Raw genomic sequence first — 20,575 nt, forward strand, 5'->3', positions numbered from 1 at the left:
TCAGCCCTCCCAGAAACAGGCAGGAGGCGCAGCCCCCCCCCCCCCACCCCGAGAAGGAGCACGGAAGACCTTCACTCCCTCTCCCTTGCCAGGGAATGCCTTCCACCTAAAGGTCCACCTCACGGGGCCCCTGAGAGGCTCAGCTGGTTAAGCGTCCAACGTGTGATCTCAGTTCAGGTCATGATCTCACAGTTAGTGAGTTCGAGCCCTGCGTCCAGCTCTACACTGACTGCTCGGAACCTGCTTGGGATTCTGTCTCTCCCTCTCTCTGCCCCTTCCCCTCTTGCACTCTCTCTCTGTCTCTCTGTCTCTCTGTCTCTCCCTCTCTATATGAATAAATAAACTTTAAAAAATATGAAAAAAAATACAGAGCCACCTCAAGCTATTATTTATCTTGTTGATGAAGTTTTGTGTTGTTTTTTTTTTTTACATGTTAAGCACCAGGAAAAACAGCAAACAAAAGAAGGGTGAGCAAAGGAGCTGGGAAAAGATGAAGACATAATTCTACCGCCTAGCACCAACCTTTGGTCGACCTCAAAGCATTAGGAATTCTGGTGCCAGAGGCTGCCAACCTTGAGTCATAACCATGAGGTCCTCGTGGGGACCCACGTCGCGAATCTGTTCTCTTCCAACGCAGGTCCTTCCTGGTGATACCTGAGCTCCTAAGCTTGTCCGAAAGAGCTACCAAGCTTTGCTTCCAAAGCCAGTCAAATTTGGAAGCAATTACCAAAAGAAGTACATACATCCCATAAGGTGCATTTGGGCAGACAAAAATCCAGACAAAATTCAAATTACATTGTTTCCTAATTGTTATTCGTGACTACTAAGGGTTGCTCGATTTACTTTGGAGCAATGAATAGCCTCCTCTGTTACACGGCAATCTTTGCTTTATTGAAGGGTGGGGTTACCTTTTATCAAGAAACACAATGGGGTTGTAAAGCACTGCCTGGGCAAGTCAGACAGAATGTCCGCACCTGCAAACTTTTTACACTGGCCCGGAGATGATTTCAATACGGCTCAGCAAAAGCGCTGCTAACCTGGGCAAGATGCCAGGGGGTATTGGCAGAACAATTCAACATGTTGCTGGCGTCTTCCGCTTCCTAAAAACAGAAGTCCTCCCCCCCCCCCCCCACAAGACAGAATTCAATGCTAAAGAAAAGTAAAAATAAAAATAAGGGAGTTTTCTCCCCCCCACTCCTTAAAAGGAAAGCAGGGGTGGGTCTTTGGGCTATCTTATACACTAACCTGTGTGTTTAATCAGACAGGAGAGATGGAACATTAAAAGACAAATCCCAGGGCGCCTGGGTGGCTCAGTCAGTTGAGCGTCTGACTTCAGCTCAGATCATGATCTCACAGTTGGTGAGCTCGAGCCCCACATCGGGCTCCCTGCCGTCAGCCTGTTGGCGTGGAGCCTGCTTCGGATTCTGCGTGTGTGTGTGTGTGTGTGTGTGTGTGTGTGTCTCCACCCTGCCCCCCGCCCCCCAATTGCTCCCTCTTTCCCTCAAAAAAAAAATAAGTAAGTAAAAAGACAAATCTTAAGTATTGAGACACTGTGCTCCCTTTTGCTGTGCACCACTAGGCACATCTGAAAGTGCATTCAGCAGTTATGGACAAGAAGGCAAGCCCAGGACCCAGCCCGCCGACGGCCACAAGTGTGCGTGTGCCTGTAAGCCTGCGTGTGACTAACCACTATCACCTCTGGCAACAATAAAAGTCAAACAGAACAGCAATCAAGCAAGAGTCCCTGCGTCCGGGCCACGGTCCGTTCCCCGTTTCTCCTTCTCCACACTGAACTGGATTCACTTACAATAACCTCTACCCTGTCTGGAATAAAAATGTCCTGGGTGGCTGGCCTCCACTGACTTGACGTATTGATTTTCAATCTATTTCCCTACCTAAGAGCTTACAGACAGTGTAAAAAATTGCTCTCATATCAAGTACTCATTTCAGTTCCCAATTTTAACCCTATCAACACAATGCTTATAAAAGTAGAATGAAAACATCTGGAAGTTTTCCTCTTGGTGCCTAAACACAAAACTGGAATGAACCCCGGGTTTAGAAACAGATGAACTGAACGCGAGAAACGGGTGTCAGTTTTCAATAAAGCGTTTTTAAAAGGTTAAGAGAAACCGAATCTCTCAAATTCCACAGTGGCCTCGGAATCAGAATCCCTGTGTCTCTCACCTCCGTCCACAAGTCACACAGGCTGGGAACGGCTAATTAATGATACGTGGGCGTGGAGACCAAAAAAAATCTGTGAAGGGTTTAAAACTGGAGACAGAGCTACTGTTAACAAGGATCACCAATCACCCATTCCTTTAAAATGCTTGTATGGACCCACTTGGTATATTATTATACACCGTTGTGAGGGCCACCAACGGATTAAAGATATTCAAACTCCTTTTACTGCGTCCATTATTATTTTATTATTAGGCCAAGGAAGAGACTCATGTAATCAAGTTCTACACCAAGCCGGGCCTCCAGTCTTTGCCCGGAAGTAAGGAAGTAATGACTCATTAAATTAGCACCAGCCCCTAGAGCACTAATCCTACCGAAAGGGCAAAGAACAATCAACCTGACAGAGAATTTACATGCCAAAGACTCAACCAAATGTTTAAGGGGGGGGGGGGGAAGCCCAGAAAAACCCCTCTGATACCACTCTGGCTTTTGTTTGCCACTTTATCTGAGGCTGAATTCACCCCATAAATGAAGGGTAGCGCAAAACCCACCAGCTCCCTGGAAATAGCTGAATCTTAAGAAAAAGTGCCTGGAGTCTTGGCAAATTAGCTTGTTGTTGCTGTTTCTTTTTAAAGGGCTCAATGGGGAAGGCTTTCCAGAGACCGCCTGCCTGCCGAGGAAGGGAAGCCTGGCAGGCAGGGCCATTATCTGCCCTGATACAGCGAGCTCGCAACATATGCTCCCGTCCTTCCTTCACACGGCACTCTGCCAAAGCCCGCAGCGTTCAGGGGAGTCCCTGCATACATCATCCTACTTCCCAGTCGCCAGAACCCAGGGGGAAGGAGGGGCGAGTGACATTTACAGCATCCATCATCCGTAGCCTCCCATCAGTACTCAGCTAAGGATCCAGAAACGAAGGTACCTGGACAGGAGGTTTGGTCTCATAGTTCTGCGTGATCTCACTGGTTCTCACCAGCATCAGAAGCCCTGACAGGCTACAAAATAGGGAAGGGTTTAAGGGACCCAAAGGCGCCTGAGGGCAAAGCCTGGTTGTGGATTCTGGGGCTGGAGCTGGAAGACAAGGTCACGGGCCTCCACTCCTGCACAGAACCCCCACCGTCCACTCAGTGCAGTGGCCCAATGGGACTTGGTTGAAATGAAATTCACAATGGTCACCCTCCTGCCGAAAACCCTCCAAGGAGTGGTGTTTATATTGCAGGTGTATGTAAAACGGTTGTGCACTTTACTGTCTGTTATACTTCAATATAAAAATATATATATATATTTGGGGTGCCTGGGTGGCTCAATCGGTTAGGCGTCCGACTCCTGGTTTCAGTTCAGGTCATGATCTCACAGTTCGTGGGTTCGAGCCCCGCATCGGGCTCTGGGCTGACAGCTCAGAGCCTGGAGCCTGCTTCAGATTCTGTGTCTCCCTCGCTCTGTGCCCCTCCCCCACTCGCACTCTGTCTCTCTCTCAAAAATAAATAAACATTAAAAAAATTTTTTTAAATTAAATAAAATAATAAAAATTTAAAAATACGTATTTTTTGAAACATACCCTCTGGCAGTTTGGGAATAAGATCCAGAGTCCTTCCCATGGCCTGCACAGGCCCCCAGGAGCCTACCCTGTGTCCCCCTCTGATGGGGAGGGGGCGTTCGGCCCCTCTGGATTTCCTCCTAGTCCTCCAAGTGGGTTCCTACACTGAGGTCCGTGTCCCACAGTTCTGGGGCCCGCCCCACGCGGCCCCTCCTCACCCACCCACTGCAGAGGAAATGCCACTCCTTCACGAAGCCCCCAATCTAAATCCGGCCCCGGATATTCCCTCTTGTTCTTTTCTCTGCAGCATTCTTCTCAAATGTGATCGCCGTAGATATCTGTGGCGCTGTGTGGTGACTGACTGTCCTTCCACAGAGACTGTCTTGCCCCTCAACCTATTTCTAGCTCGGAGTCTGGTATACAGAAGGCGCTCAAGAATCTTTGGGGAATCAAAGTGTGCCCTCTGGCAACAGGTCTCTGTGCCTCAGTTCCTTCATTTGTAAGAACGAGCACCGCTTGTATGGGAGGTATGCCAGGGAGCAGGAGCAGAGAGGACCCACGAGGACAGTCTTCCCTCTCCTGGGTCCCAAGTTAAATGAATAACACTTTTGCCCACATGACCGCTTACTGAAAGACGGAGAACTGCTGATCGTGAGCCACTGGGAGAAAAAAAAAAAACCCATTTCACCTACCGGACTCTCCGGGGAAGTCACTCTTGAGGCTGACCCATCGCAAGCTCCTTTATCTGACCTCAGAGGTCTTTCTTTTTCAGCCCTGAAATCTAGCGGCTGGAACTTTGCGTTTTCCGATGGTTCCAAGACCTCCTCCCCCTGACTATGTTATTTCAAATCACGTTTTACAAACTTCAGACCCCGGGGGGCTGCTTGTGTGTATGAAAAATGAGATGTCAAAACAGTTTACCTATGATGTTCACCGTACTATCCACTTCATTTTTTATAGCTGAAGTCAGGACGGCATACTCAGGAGAAAGATCACTTACTCCATTACTAAGCCCCAAAGATGACTCAACTGGTTCTTGCTAGGAAGAAGAAAAGAAAAAAGAATTGAGAACACTTCCTTTTCCCTCCTTTTTCTTAGCTTCAACTCTACCCTCTGTCTACTTTCTTTAACGCTAGGGTCATGTTCGTCTCCTGAACGCGTTCCCTGCTCATTTAAATCAGCCTGAAGCTAAAGAAGCATGTTTCTGCATAGACTAGACCTACCACGTACGGCCTTCTCTTCTTTTCCTTCTAGGAAAGGGTCCCAGCAAGCTGGTTTGCGTTTATGAAATGCTTACACCTGTAGAGGACAGTTTGGGGGTTGAGCAGGGCTGCGTAACTATGTGCCTAGCTGCCAGATCTTCCTTCTCTGAGAGACGGGGTGCTCAAGAGGGCCAACTCCTGGCTTTCTAAGGGGAGAAATCATGCCACGTCTTCTACAATTATTTCCGAGGAAAAGGTCCGCCTCAACCATTGCGCCAAGAACAGGAACCCAGGGGACTCTGTGAACGACTTCTCCTCAGGTAAGGTTTGCCCTGGGCCCTGGTCACCTGAGCACCCTGCTCTGGGCCGCTGGCGGACAACACGGGCCAGACCAAGTGGAAGGCTTCCTCCCCGCCACGGGAGTCCAGTGGGGCAAGCCCACGCCCAGGGCTTACACGTAAATGCCTTTCGAGTGCGTGAACGTCCCGGGCCGCCCGAGAGGCTACTTGTTCATGCTATTGAAACAATGCAACAAATTCCTTTTCCTTAGTGTAGCTCTCCATTCTGCTTTGTTCAAGCCCACCGGAGCCCTCCGAACTCTGAGAAAGCCAACCAACTTTGGGGGAGCCAGTGCTGAGGTGCCTATGGACTTTCAGCATTTTGATGAGGCAGCTTTTCCTCAAGGTCAGGTTGCATTTGCATATGCCTGTGGTTTGAAAAATCCAGAGTGGTGGCACCTCCGAGGCATGCCGACTAGTCTTACCCATGTATTTACGGGCTACCTGGAATCAGGGATGAACACCCCCTCCCCAAAAGTCTTAGGGAAGGAGGAAGAAATTAACCTCTTCCTTCATGACCCCACCTGGCCGACTCCCACCGTGGTAACTCACTCTACCCTCGAAGGCACCACCTCACCACGTAGCTCAGTCCTAATAAACTTCCACACTGCACGGCCGACAAGAGGCCCCAAAGGGCAAACAGGAGAAGGGCCCAGGATAGGCCCCCCTGGCGCAGTCTTACCCCTTTCTCCCTTTCTCCTGCAGCGCCTTGCGTCTCCCCCTTTGTACAAGTCCAGATAGGAACTCTGCCCGTTCTGGGGAACACTCGCTTGCCTGTGACACGAGTCTCCATCGTTTCTCTTCCTTTACTGCCAAACTCCTGAACAGGTGTCTGCCTTTCCCACCGTGGCCTCCCCACCCGTACCCTTGTTAGAGCCTGGGGTGGGGCCACCACCCCAGCCGCGGGCTCAAGCTCCCGGCTCCTGTGGGGCCGGGAGGACACGCCTGTTGTCTGCCAGGCTTTGCGGTCACACGGACCTGGGCTCGAAGCCTGGTTCCTCCACCTTGTGCTGGATGCAGGACCTCATTTAACCCTCTTCAAGCCTCTTCTAGGGCACTGTAGACAGCTGTAAGCTGAGGACAATAAGGGACCCAGGTCCCAGGGATGATGTGAAGATTAAATGAGACAAATATGCCCCTGGCACTTAGCATCAAATAAATGCTTTCTATTATTCAAGATCACCAATACAACTGCTTGCGACTGCAATGACCTGTCTTAACTCCCGTCCCGCAACCCCATACTCCGACATCCAACAGGGGGGGAACGCACTATCCCTCCTGACGATGTGACCGTCTGGTGTTAATCCCCCACCTCTGATGCCACCTGCCTCTCTCGCTGCTTTCTCGGCGGCCCCCTTTCCACATCTCCCTCCCTGGTCACACCCCGCTATCCATTCTTCCGCAATTGCCCAAAAGGAACTATGTGCAGAACATCTTAAGGAACTAGGAAAGGAACTGCTAATCCTTATGGCTCTCTTAGGTTGTCAAGTTATTTTTTACTCACTCTGCTTCTAGGTTGCTTATAAAAGTAATGAGGCAGCCAGACGTGCATAGATTTAAAGACCTAAATTATTCTGATCTCAGCTGAAGACCTCTCAAGTGCTTCGCATGATCTACAGTTTAATTAGTGGCAAGTGATACTTCTATCAACTTTACACTTGAGAAAACTATGACTCAGAGACTAAATTAATTTTCCAAGATCACACTACTTTTAGCCTAAGGAGATACAAGAACCGAACTCCGTCTTTGGTCACGCAACATGATCCTATTCCAGGAGCTTTCTGTCTTAATCAACCCTGCGCTAATCCCCACAGAGATTCAGACAGAAGTATTTTCAACACTGTGTTACTTCCCGCCCCATCCCTACCCTGTGTCCCGCGCTACGTCTCTAACGCAACAAACAGCACGCTCTTCCAACGGAGATGAGTCAGACTATTTCGAACATCCTACTTCAGGAATGCCCTGTTGCTTTTGAAATCTTCAGCGCAAACCACGTCGCTGGTATCATCCCTCTGGAAGGACAGTAAGAGTACACTGTAGAGCAAGATGTAGCCAGCGCCTATCCGGAAGGTCTCCACGCAGGGCACAAAACAAAAGGATCTTCACTGTACTTAGTCAAACCTAAACTATATACTTTAAAAAAGGTGGGGGGGAGGCATCTGTGTGGCTCACTCAGTTAAGCCTCTCACTTCAGCTCAGTGATGTCACAATCTCATGGTCTGTGAGTTGGAGCCCTGCATCGGGCTCTGTGCTGACAGCTCAGAGCCCGGAACCTGCTTCAGATTCTGTGTCTCCCTCTCTCTCTCTCTCTGCCTTTCCCCGGCTCACGCTCTCTCGCTCTGTCTCAGAAATAAACAAACATTAACAAATTTTTTTTAAAAAGCAAAGAAGTCAAACTAAGCAAGGGGGTGCACAGTTCTCTATGGAACACGTGCATAGAGGTCTTTGTCCAGCATCTCCTGGTCCCGTATGGTGCCCCATGCCTGCCCTGTCCCCTGCCTTGCTGTACCATCTCAGGACCAGATTAATCCTGAACCAGCCTCCTCTTTCAGTTCCCTTTCTTAGTTTAGAGATAGGCTGTCCTGTGAATCAGCTAGTTTTGGTTTCCAACCTGCCCCAAAGAAAATCAAAGATTAGGCTTAGGTTCAGACCCCTCCATGGTGCATTCACTCTGCCAAATATTTATGCCCAAGAACCTTTTTTCTCAGTATAGAATCTAAAGTTTGGTCTGCAGTTGAAAGGGATTTTAGGCAAAAGCAAACTGGCACAAGAGAGAGTGCAAGGGCAGGGGCTGTCCTCTTTAGACCTCTAAAGTAACACATCTTTGGTTGGTCTCAAAAGCTGTACTTGCTGGAGGGGTTTGGGGATGGACCGAGTCAGAGGCCAGCAAGGGGCACTCAGCCCTCGGCTCCAAGCCAGTTCCATCTCATTCCTGTGCCACAGCCCCTTGTCCAGACATCCCTCTCCTCGAGGCCAAATACAATGGCCGTATGACCATTTCCACGGGCAATCCAGCCCCCTACTGCCAGAAATGCCCGAATCCATCTGTGCAAAGCCTGTCTCCTTGACGCCACATTGAAGGACATCTCTGGATCTCTCTACTAACTAAAATTTCAGGTTGATGGCTGGGCTCCATAAATGCCCACGGGACTCCACACTCCACACCATGAAGCCGCTAAGAGCAGGAACTCTAATAAACAGGTTGACGCCTCCCGCGCAGTCCTACGACACCTTCCTTCCTTCCCTAGAACGAGGACTTCCCTAGAATTTCATTCTCTTCCTACTCTCAATGCAACCTCCTTTGGACTTCTCTCCTTGGCTCCCTTTTCTCTTCGTCTTGTCCTTGGGTTTCTGCTTTAACATCTCATACAGCTCCTCCTTGGAGAAGACATCTGTTGTCAAGGCCTCCAGTGTCGTTCTTGAGTACATGACCACACTCCTGCGCACCCACGCTTACCTGAGCTCTGGGGCCTGCTAGATCCGACTTTTCTACGTGACACTGGCTGCAGAGGGGTCTCTGTCATCTCAAATTCAACGCGTCCCAAGTTAAACTCACCCTCTTCTCCACAAAACATGCTCCACTCCCAACATTCCCTTCTGTCTTAATAAGGGAAGACAGACAGGACTGGACTCAGGGTCTGGACTCAGGGTCTCCTCTTTGATCCACTCCTGTCTTCACCCTCTACCTCCCATCCAAACTCTCCTCCTCTCCGTTCCAACTGCCACCACCTTCATCTACACTTGCCCAGTGTGGTCTCCTCTCCTCCGTTCCTTCCTACTCCCAAATATCAACTCCATCGTGCTCTGATCTTACCCCAGGAGTTCAACCATGCCTTGTTGCACAACATCATCCAGAGAGGTTATTCAACCCCCCCAGCCTTGGCACTGTGCTCTGAGCGGTACCCTCGAGAGCTATCAAGAGTGGGAGGAGGCACCTGGGGCAAGCCCTCTCCCCTGCTCCATCCAGGGCAGCTCTCATTACCTGTTCAAGTGGGTTGTCAGCCTGTGTTTTCACCTGATTAAGGTTTAAAAACTGAAGACCTCTTCCGACCAAGGAAGGGATCGCTCCAGGAGCAGCCTGCCAGGTGGTCTTCGGACAGTGACAAGGGAGCATGTTGTTTTTAATCCAGCTCAAGTCACTGTTAGAGCCAACAGCTCAGTTAGAAAGTTGTGCTAGGGGTGCCTGGGTGGCTCACTTGGTTAAGCATCCGACTCTCGGTCTTGGCTCAGGTCAGGATCTAACAACGGTTTGTGAGTTCGAGCCCAACATCGGGCTCCGTGCTGACAGCGAGGAGCCTGCTTGGGATTCTCCCTCTCCCTCTTGCTGCCCTCCCCCACTCGCTCTCTCTGTCTCTCTCACAAAAATAAGTAAATAAATTTAAAAAAATAAAGAAAGAAAGTTGTGCTAAAAACAGGGGCACCTGGGTGGCTCAGTCAGTTAAAGTGTCTGACTTCAGCTCAGCTCGTGATCTCGCGGTTCGTGAGTTCGAGCCCCGCGTCGGGCTCTGTGCTGACAGCTCAGAGCCTGGAACCTGCTTCGGATTCTGCATCTCCTCTCTCTGCCCCTCCCTCACTTGCGCTGTGTCTCTCAAAATAAATAAACATTAGAAAAAATGTTTTTAATAAAAACCAAATACCTGCTTTTCTGTAACTTCTACCCAGAGGTCTGCAGTCAGAACTAATACAGACCAGGCCTGGTCTTGACCAAGTGGCTTTAGAGGAACCTCCTCAAATATAGTTCCCATCATAGCACCAATGCTTTGATCTGGAAGCACTTTACAGTTTCAAAGCATGTCTGTTTCATCTGCAAACAATCCAGTGAGGCAGGAAGTATTAATTTCTAATCCTCCTCACCCACAGTCTTTGTTTCCCACTGTTGCCTCACACAGACTCCTGCTCTAATTAAGCCAGTTTCCTGACTCATCCAGGGAAGACCAAACAGCAACTCTAACTTCCCGGCCTTCATTTGATGCTCCTGGTGCCAGGGATTGACGACCATTTTATTTGATCCCTGCCCCAAAGCCTGGCTCGGGTCCCACAGCTTCTGAAAGGCCAAGAGGCACCAGGTGTGGTGAAAGAGTGTGGGTTCCAAAGCTAGAGTGACCCGGATTCAAATCCCAGTTTCAAAAGCCGTGCTACCTTAGGGCAATTACTCACCCCCCTGTGCTGCCATTTCCTCATAACCTGCCCATCACAGGGAGAGCTCAATGACATAATAACTAGAGCTCAGAACTTGGTAGAACCTGGCTCTAAAATGTCAGCTACCACCCCTCTGTTTATCCACTTCTCTCCTTATTGATCTTGGCCTTGTGATGTTTTTGAAACGCATATACGCACTGAGGATGCACAACACAGTATTGCTCACTATTGTGTGTCTCAGTCTTACTTCCTTAGATGGTTACCTCCACTCAGGCAAGGCCTGGTTCCAGTAAAACATGGTCCACTGAGCTCAGAGCATACATATTCACAAAGAGAACATTGAGGAACATCGAGGCAGAGTTTCTGCACCTACTGCGTAGCCGATGGGCCTCAGTTTCCCAGTGTCAGGGAAGCTCCTGGCTGAGGGAACACAGAGCAAGGGCAGAAACTGCCTGACCTACCCAAGAAAAATGCTGACACTTAGCCCACACGTTCGAAACATCATTTACTAGTTAAGACTTCAACTTGAACTCAATGAAGACGGGAAGGAGCCTGTCTCAATAGCAAATTCTCCTACCCGGTTACTAGACACAAGGCAAACTTTCTCTGTGCAAGAAACCTATCTGGCCTACCCAGGTGCACACTGCACAGGACACATTAACTCAGAGCTCAGGCACTGTGACAAAAGTAACATATTAACAGCTCAGTAAGGATAAAGCCCTTGAACTGTACGATTCCAGGCAACCTGGAGAGCTAACTTCAGAAACAATCTACACAAACGTTTCAGGAAACACACTGGCTTTGGCAGTCATGAGCCACAGAACTTGGGAAGGTTACTGGCCTTATCTATACTCTGCTGCTACAATGTGGGACAGGTGCAAGCAGATTTAAGTTCAAAAGGTAGGCTGTGCTTACGGCTGATGAATCGCCTGCCTTCTGCCGAAGGAACAAGGTCTGTCTGAGGGACAAGTCTCAGGTATTAGCCATACCGTCATCAGTGGAAGATTGCGCAATATGCACTTGGCTGGGATAGAACCTCACCTACACAGCTGCACGTAAGAGGAAAGCTCTTTCTCGCTCCCCTGGACCACTATGGCCACACCTCGCCCGGGGCCGTCCCTTCCACAACTGAGCGGCCATATGGAAGATACCGCCATTGCTGACGTGACTGAAGACGTCTTCTCTGATGAGAACAGCAAGGGTCATCAATTCTAAGAAGCGCATCTCCACAGCCCTAAAATAGGATTGCCTGGTAATCAATTGTGGGCCATGGTTTCACTGCAAGCAGCTTTTCTTGCTTGGACATACCTAAGATAATGGCGTATCATATAATCGCTGGCGTCTGTTTTTCGATGGAGTACGGTAGATATGTTTGAGCAAGGTTTATTGAAAGTGAACATCTGTTACTCCCTTCTTATTGTCTATTAACAGAGATTTTGAAATTAAATCTGTGTTGCAATGTAAACCCCCCTGCTCCCACCTCACACCTTATATTTATTTGTGCATCTATTTAGTGATCAAATATGTATTAAGTATCTGTTCCCTACCAGGCACTGAGCTAGATGCTACAAAAACAGTGAAGATATGACAGTCATACCTAAGATGTAGCAAATTCTTCAAACTCACATATTTGTGGGGAAGTTCAACTTTTCTGACTCAACAACATTAATTAAAATGTAGGCCCTAAAAAAAAAAAAAAAAAAAAATCCAAACTCCGGGAAACTTAAAACTAATGACTAGGTTTTTTCAACTGCAAGGAAAAATAAATTTTTTTAAAGTGATGTTAAGGAAGATCTATATGTTAAAAAACACTTGTAAGACGTACCGCCAACCAAAGTGTGTGAACTGTATACGGATTCTAATTCAAGTAAACAGACTGTACAAAAATTACATCATTTACGAAACAACTGGGATTCTGAACACTCACCAGATATTTGATGCGCTTGAGGAATTACTGTTAATTTTTCAGATGCAATAATGATACTGTGTTGATAACAATTTTTAAAGAGTGCCCATATTTGGAAAGTATATCCTGAAATAGTTATGGGGGGAAAAATGATATGATGTGGATTTTGCTTCAGAATAGTGAGCTGAACCATATAAAATGGTTTTTGGGAATCAAAAATGGCTATCTATGGGGCACCCGGGTGGCTCAGTCGGTTGAGCATCCGACTTTAGCTCAGGTCGTGATCTCACCGTTCATGAGTTCGAGCTACATATCAGGTTCACTGCTGTCAGCACGGAGCCCACTCTGGATCCTCTGTCCCCCTTTCTCTCTGTCCCTCCCCCACTTGCACTCTCTCTTTCAAAAATAAACCTTTAAAAAAAACGGTTGCCTGAAATCTGCAATTTCATATGGGATGGCGGGGGGGGGGGGAAGCGATGGGGCCAGGACTGAAATTAAAGGGCCATGAGCTGATTAATGTGGAAATTAGGGTGATGGTTGCAGAGTAAATTTTACTCAGTTGTCTCCTTCCTGTGTGCATAAACATTTTCTACAATAAATAGTTAAAACTGGGGCACCTGGGTGGTTCAGTCAGTTAAGCTTCCAACTTCGGCTCAGGTCGTGATCTTGCGGTCCGTGAGTTCAAGCCCCGTATCAGGCTCTGTGCTGACCTCTCAGAGCCTGGAGGCTGCTTCGGATTCTGCGTCTCCCTTGCTCTCTGCCCCTCCCCTGCTCATGCTCTGTCCGTCTCTCAAAAAATGAATTAAATGTTTAAAAAAAATTTTTTTAAGTTAAAACAAAATTAGGTCTTAGTACCACTCTGTATTCAAAATAAGTCATAAAGTAAAAATATTTAGAGTGAAACTGGAGGTTGCCTAACATACACTGCCTAAAATGTTTGTTTTCCACTGTGAATGGAAGGTGAGTATGTCCAACACTTTAACAGTTTATCTCAGCTTCCCCTCAAAGTCCATCTATCTTCACAAGATTAACTTTATAGCAGAAGTAAATTGTCTTGTTTTCTTTTTCTTTCTATTTTACTAACTGGCTTGCTTTTAAACATCGTGCTGTCTGGACACTCTGGATTTTTTCTTTGACAGTGATTCTGGGTTAGGAATCAGAATACTTGGCATCCCCTTTAAGGTCAGTTCTAAATGACCATGTGACTTTGGCCACATAACCTACACAGCCTTTGGGCCCACGTCACTCTACTCCCTCTAGCCTCAGTTTCTCTACCTGCAAACGGAGTGCAGTGAACCCTAAGACAATCTTCTCTTCGATGGTCTATAGGCCTGGGAATGTAGTGTCTGCTCTTTGCTTGTCCACTGAAACTCATCCTCCATTTTCCGGGGACATCTGGCTCTTCTCTGGCTATTTAACAAGAGCTACGCAATCTAGGCACAAAGATCCTCAGGCCACAGGGGATTCCAGACTACACAGCCTACTGAAAAGCTCACACACACAAACACACCCCTATGGAAAACCCCTGGGAGTCCTGAGAAGTAGTTCTGGGCGGGGGGCGGTTGCAGAAAGAATCTCCTGAGAACCACACTAACAGGGTGTTCCAACGGGCCACTGTGCCCCCAACTTAACGGCCTGTCATGGAATATACACATAACGTATAGATGCTACATTTTAATATTAAGTGTATAATACTTAATATACATTACATATATTTAACAGCCTAAAAATATACTTCACGTGATCAGATAGTAGCTGGTTGCTGGAGCTCAGCTGAAACTAAGTGACCAGCTGGCAACAGTCTTGGGGACCAGATGGAGGCTGGAGTCCAGCTCAGTGTGAATTTGTGACTTCATTCATAAACTGCTCAGTGGAATTGCATTAAGCAGGGGATATGCGTGCTGGAGTCTACACGAGGGGACATGCCAAAGAGGATACATGAAAAGCACATAAAACACGACAGCCAAAGAAGAAAGGTTAAATACTTCACAGAGATCCCATGACTTGTTTTCATGAGACAGAATAGGAATCATTAATACGGTCACAACTTTGGCTTTCTCTCTGAACAACCAAAGATTACCTTGATGTGCTTCACTCTGTCTTCTTTTTCTGTCTTTGGTTTCTTTCCTGTGGCAACATATAGAATAGTTTTGAATTAACTCGTGAAGAACGTACAGAGAAGACATTTCCCCTCAATTCTTTCTGAAACTCTCACTGAACCTGTACATGTTTTAATCTATACGTGGTCAAAATTCCAAATGTTTCTTTGACTGTCTTTGGTGACTGGACAGTCACTTTCCCCAGCCAGGTAAAGGCAGGACCATCATCCACAGTGTGAACTACTGTTCCATCCATGGAGTGACAACGGATGTGGAAATAATGAAATCACAAGGGTACTACAATATATACTCAGTGATCACGGTTTTCATCAGTAAATTTCTTTATCTACCTTTCTTAGAAGGTCTTTCAGATAACGGCAACATCCGGTATACTCTGAAGGCATTGTTTCCTTTCTTTATACTTTTATCCTTGACTTCTTCAATGTCAGGCAAGGAGTTCATGGCACATCGAAAATTCGCCTTCCATGTTTTCGGATCAGGTTTATCTACTCCTGGTTGATGCTTTCCTAACAAAAGAGCCAAAAGAATGAAGGTTAAGAGAAAGAGGGGAAGGGGCGCCTGGGTGACTCGGTCGGTTGCGCGCCCGACTTCAGCTCAGGTCCTGATCTCAGGGTTTGTGAGTTCGAGCCCCACGTCGGGCTCTGTGCGGACAGCGCAGAGCCTGGAGCCTGCTAAGGATTCTGTCTCTGTCTCTCTGCCCTCCCCACCCCTCTCCAAAGTAAATATTTAAAAAAAAAGTATTAAAAAAAAAAGAAAAAGAGGGGGAAGATATAGAGTAAAAATGCCTGGAAACACAGGAATGCTGGCTAGGTAGTGCAGAGAACCCTTTTGATTCCAGGCTCTACTTACAGCAGCCAACCATCCTAGTCTGCCTGGGACTGGGACTGAATTCTTGGGACGTGAGGATTTTTGTTTTAGAATCTGGACAGTCCTGGGAAAACTGGGACAAACTGGTCACCCTGGCTCTAGCAAACAGCTTGAGAAAACCCTCATGACGGTAGAACAAAGGAGAATCAAGGTACGTAACAGAGAAGGCTGGAAGGCCAGGAGGCCAACAAACCCAGATAACCGGAGTGTCTCCTTTTCATCTGACTCAAATATTAATCAGAGCGCCGATTCCTGTAAACGGCTCCCTACTGAAGTTTTGTTATAAAATGTCCAACTCTTGATTTCGGCCCAGGTCACGATCTCACGGTTCACGGGACTGAGCCCCGCGTCGGGCTCTGTTCTGAAAGCATGGAGTCTGCTTGGGATTCTCTCCCGCCCTCCCTCCCTCCCTTCCTCCCTCCCTCCCTCTCTCTCTCTCTCTCTCTCTGTGCCCTTTCCTCGCTCTTTCTCTCTCACAATAAATAAATAAACTTTAATAAATAAATATATCCTTGACTACCCTTTGGACAGATAAATCCAACTCAAGCTTAGCTGCAAGAACAAATAAGTTCTATATTCCCCTGGTGCACACCTAGTGAGCCATGGTCAGAATCCCACATTTACAGGAAATTGAAGGACTAAGTTTCCCCAGCACAGGCACGGCATCACTTCTGAATGATGAAGTGTGTACCCCACGTGTCCTGGATGTGCCTGGGGACACGTCACCAGCTTTTCAGAGCTATCTTCACGAAGCCATAAGCCATATATGTACAGTGAGAAAAAAAAACACAAAACGATGGTTAACACTGTATTACTGTAAAATCGAGATTTGCTAAGAGAATAGAATGTCAGTGTTCTCACCAAAAACAAAAATTAAAGGTAAATATGAGAAGTGACTGGTGGGTTCATTAATTTGATGGGGGGGAAATCCTTTCACGGTGCATACATCAAATCATCACATTGTACGCCTTAAATGTCTCACAATTTTGTCAATCTATACCTCAATTTAAGAAAAACGGGGTGCCTGGGTGGCTCAGTCGGTTAAGTGTCCGACTCTGGCTCAGGTCATGACCTCACAGTTTGGGAGTTCGAGCCCCACGTCAGGCTCTGTGCTGACAGCGGGGAGCCTGGAGCCTGCTTCAGATTCTGTGTCTCCCTCTCTCTCTGACCCTCCCCCACGCATACTCTGTCTCTGTCTGTCTCTCTCTTGAGAATAAATAAAAAGAAAGAAAGAAAGAAAGAAAGAAAGAAAGAAAGAAAGAAAGAAAGAAAGAGAAAAAGAAGACATGTAAGCAACAACCGACAACAGCGTCTGCCTCTAGAGATGATGCGGGGCATTTGCTACCTGTGTGGATGGCCCAGTTTCTAAAGAGTGGTGCATCTTTTTCCACATCCCACCCATGTCTAGCCGCATGCATCCAAGGGATCTGGAAAATCTTCTTTTCCTGAAAAACAAAAGCAAAAAAGCAACTGCAACCACGGGGTTCAGGCCACCTTTGCGGGAGGTTTGTAAGTCCTGGCTAGTAAGATTCTCTACTAAGTGTCACTGGGTTTGCTAAGTGTCTGCAGTAAAATCCACTAGTAAACGCACCTCCCCACTGGGCCCCAAATCTTGATGGCCTATTCGGGAAAGATTCAGAGTCATGTGGAGTCTGGCAGCATAGGAATGTACTCCAAGGTCAACGTGATGATCTGGGGATATGACAATGCGTTCTGTTACCTGCGTCATTTTTCCTTAAAGGACCACATATAACTGGTCACTGACTGCAACTTCTAATGCTTATTATTACCATTGGTTTCCATCATTTGCCAAAGAGGAACTCTGGTTGCCTCAGGCAAATTAAAAAGTAGGCAACTTTCCAAAATGACACCCATCTGTGCTGCTAAAAGGGAAATCAGGGTTATCTGGGGTCACTGGCACAGAGACTAACTACCTCAATCTACTTGTGCAGCCAACAGAAATTGAAGATGTGGTCTAATGTCCTAACCCCTAAGTGTCTACTGCCCTGCATGGAACATCAAGATGTACAAACAAAGACGTATTGAGTGTGCAGAGATGATACTACTTTTCTGGAGAAGTCTCTCAGTGCAATTCTCACAGTAGACCCCTTCCACCTCTCTTACAGCCCGAGAGGCAACTCAGAATAGCTGGAATCAACCCTGGCAAACACAGGATTAGAAACCAGAGCTTTGGAAACAAAGCCATGCCCGTGACTGGACAGGACCAGCAATTATTGTGTTCCCATGGCACTTTACATCTGACTGTCCACGTGTTCCCATGGTCTCAGTTTTGTTCTCTGTGAGAACCTACGGAGCTCCACATGTTATTATTTCTCTTTCACAGTTGAGGAAACTGAGGAACAGAATTACATTCTATAGCCAAGGAAATTACTGTAGTGTCTGAATTCAAAACCACGTCACGTGATCCCACCATCACTTAATCACATCACACATTGTCTCCCAGTGGTCAGATTCAGATTTCCAATCCTATGACGCATCTGCTGTCTTGGATTCTGTGCAAACAAAGCCCAGGAAAACTATATTTTTTGAAGCCCTAAAGGTAGTTCTGGTAGTTTCTAGGTATGGAGATCCTTGCACAATACACTGGGGAAGGGAAGAAGATGTCAGTAGGGATTTTCCACCACCTTGGTTTCATACAACGAAAGACAGAAAGGGTCCCAACTGACCCAAAAGGGACTCAGTGCCGCTCTATAGAGCCAATCACAAAGCCTGAACTAAAAATATTTCAGAACATTTGAGAGTTCCCCAAAACCTGTTAAAATTAAAAAGAACTGAAAGTCAGAGGCTTTTCATAAACCCCTCCTTGTTCATTCTGTATCATCCACTGAGATTGCATGGTTTCAGGTTAGCTGTCTCCAAAGGGCAGTGATGAGCAAAGGTCTGAGTGAAATTTTATTTTTTAATATAGATGAAAATCAGAGGGCAAAATCATTTTAATGTCATTTTTGATGTTCACATGAAAATGGAAAAAAAAAAAGGAAAAGAAATTTATTTCAGTGAAACAACTTCTCCTCAAGAGAACAACCAGGATCCAAAGGCTTATGCTTAAAGACCTAAACCCTTCATGGAATTTGCTGTTGCACCTTTCTGTAGGTCCAAGGAGTTCTGGAGGTCAGTCACCCAAGCTGAAATCTATCTCATTAAGCACAAAGGATTCTGGTATATAGATCTTCTCAAGCATTTGTGTCCATGCAGGCGCGCATGCGCGCACACACACACACACACACACACACACACACCCTACCAAACCTAGTACCACAGAAATTATGCCCAAATCACAAAACCACAAACAAAATGACTAAACCTAGCAATTATCCACCATGGAGCCCTAGATCCTCTTTAATAGGCAAAGAGTCTGAATGGACCTTTGTTGAAAGCAGATAAATAACATGGCCAATAAGCACATAAAGACCCCTAGCATCACCAATCATTAGGCCAATGCAAATCAAAACAACAATGAGATACCACTTCCTACCCCAGGATGGCTAGATAAAATCAAAAAACAAGTAGTAAGTTATTGGTAAGGATGTGGAGAAACTGGAACCCTCACACACTGCTGGTGGGAATGTCAAATAGGGTAGACACAGTAGAAATCAGTTTGGCTAGTCCTCAAAAAGTTAAACACAGAGTTCTCACATGACCCAGTAATTTCACTCAAAAAAATCACAAACCGGTGTTCAAAGAAATATTTATACATGAATGTTCAAAACAGTGCTACTCACAACAGCCAAATGTCCATCAACTGATAAATGGATAAAGAAAATATTGTACATGCATTAAATGGAATATTATTCAGCCACAAAAAGGAATGTACTATTGACACAAGATACAACATGAATGAACCTTGAACATTACATTAAGTGAAAGAAGCCTTCTACAAAAGGCCACCTATTGAATGGCTCCATTTATATGAAATGACCAGAAAAGGCGAATCCAAAGAGACAGAAAGCAGACTAGTTGATGCCTTGCACAAGGAAAGGATTTGCAGTGCCTTGCAATGGAAAGTGACTGCTTAACGGGCACAGTGTCGTTCTCTTGGGGTGATGAAAATTCTGGAGTTGTAGTGGCGATGGTTGCGTAACATTGTGAGTATACTTAATGCCACTGAATTGTACATTTTAAAATGGTTAAAGTGGTAAATTAAAAAAAATACATGTAACTTTTTAAAAGTGTATTTATTTACTTTGAGATAGAGTGTGAGTGGAGGAGGGGCAGAGAGAAAGGGAGAGAGAATACTAAGCAGGCTCTATGCTGTCAGCACAGAGCCCAACGAGGAGCTTGATCTCACAAACCATGAGATCATGACCTGAGTTGAGATCAAGAGTTGGACACTTACCCCGCTAAGCCACCCAGGTATCCCCAAAAAACTACATGTCACTTTTAACTACTTTTTCCTGTTGCAAAAAATAAACAACTAATAAACATATCACATATATCTTTTTTTTTAAGACTATGTTAAAAGATAAAGAAGGGGAGACTCATTTTAAAACTGGAAGAGATTCTGGGGGCACCTGGGTGGCTCAGTCAGTTGAGCACCCGACTTCGCCTCAGATCATGATCTCGTGGCTTGTGAGTTTGAGCCCCGCATTGGGCTCTGTGCTGACATCTCAGAACCTGGAGCCTGCTTTGGATTCTGTGTCTCCCTCTCTCTCTGCCCCTCTCCCACTCATACTCGCTCTCTCTCTTTCTCAAAAATAAAAACATTAAAAAAAAATGTAATGCACTGGAAGAGATTCTGACGAGTAAACATTCTGGTCATAGATCTTTATGTCCCAAAGGTGATAATGACATTGCTCCATGTCTGTGTAGACTCTGGGACATCAGTACTTGCTATGAGAAGCCCTGAGTGTCCCCTCCACATAGGATGTGCCTACCATGTATGGAAGGATGGCATGTTACAGACTCTACCAGTGCTTATACAGAGAGAGGACTCTGCCTACCTACCTGAGGCCAAGAGAGAGAAGCACTGCTTGAACTGAGAAGAACATTTAAGATTATCTTGAGTAATGCAGAACAAACATACCTTGGCCCCAAGTGGAAACTAGCTCGTTTAACTTCCTCTGCTTCTTCTCTCCTCCACTGTCTATAAGATGTTCCAATCTACTCTGCTATTTTTGTTTGGACTCCTTACCTTGATCTGAGGTGGACTGATATTTATATAAACACAAGCCTGCTTGTGAATGAAAGGATAAGGTCTGAAACTACCTAGGGACACCATACGCTCGGAGAGTGGCCTTGGCCCCGGGGTCCAGGTAGGTCTCCCACAT

At 46.5% G+C, this 20,575-nt stretch overlaps 1 protein-coding gene across 3 annotated transcripts in view; it reads right to left on the reverse strand.

The window, feature by feature from the left end:
- Positions 1 to 20,575, reverse strand: part of IRF2 (interferon regulatory factor 2) — a 90,850-nt gene that overhangs the window by 17,431 nt on the left and 52,844 nt on the right. For all 3 annotated transcript variants that reach the window (XM_040489900.1, XM_040489899.1, XM_040489901.1), the window contains exons 3-6: positions 16,633 to 16,732; positions 14,750 to 14,926; positions 14,381 to 14,427; positions 4,637 to 4,754 (exon numbers count right to left, since the gene is read on the reverse strand). In XM_040489900.1, the coding sequence (XP_040345834.1) occupies positions 4,637 to 4,754; positions 14,381 to 14,427; positions 14,750 to 14,926; positions 16,633 to 16,732 (442 nt within the window). The remainder of the gene's footprint in view (positions 1 to 4,636; positions 4,755 to 14,380; positions 14,428 to 14,749; positions 14,927 to 16,632; positions 16,733 to 20,575) is intronic.

Source organism: Herpailurus yagouaroundi, unplaced genomic scaffold (genome assembly GCF_014898765.1).
Source record: "Herpailurus yagouaroundi ecotype Mexico unplaced genomic scaffold, PumYag 181, whole genome shotgun sequence".
Lineage (NCBI taxonomy): Eukaryota > Metazoa > Chordata > Mammalia > Carnivora > Felidae > Herpailurus > Herpailurus yagouaroundi.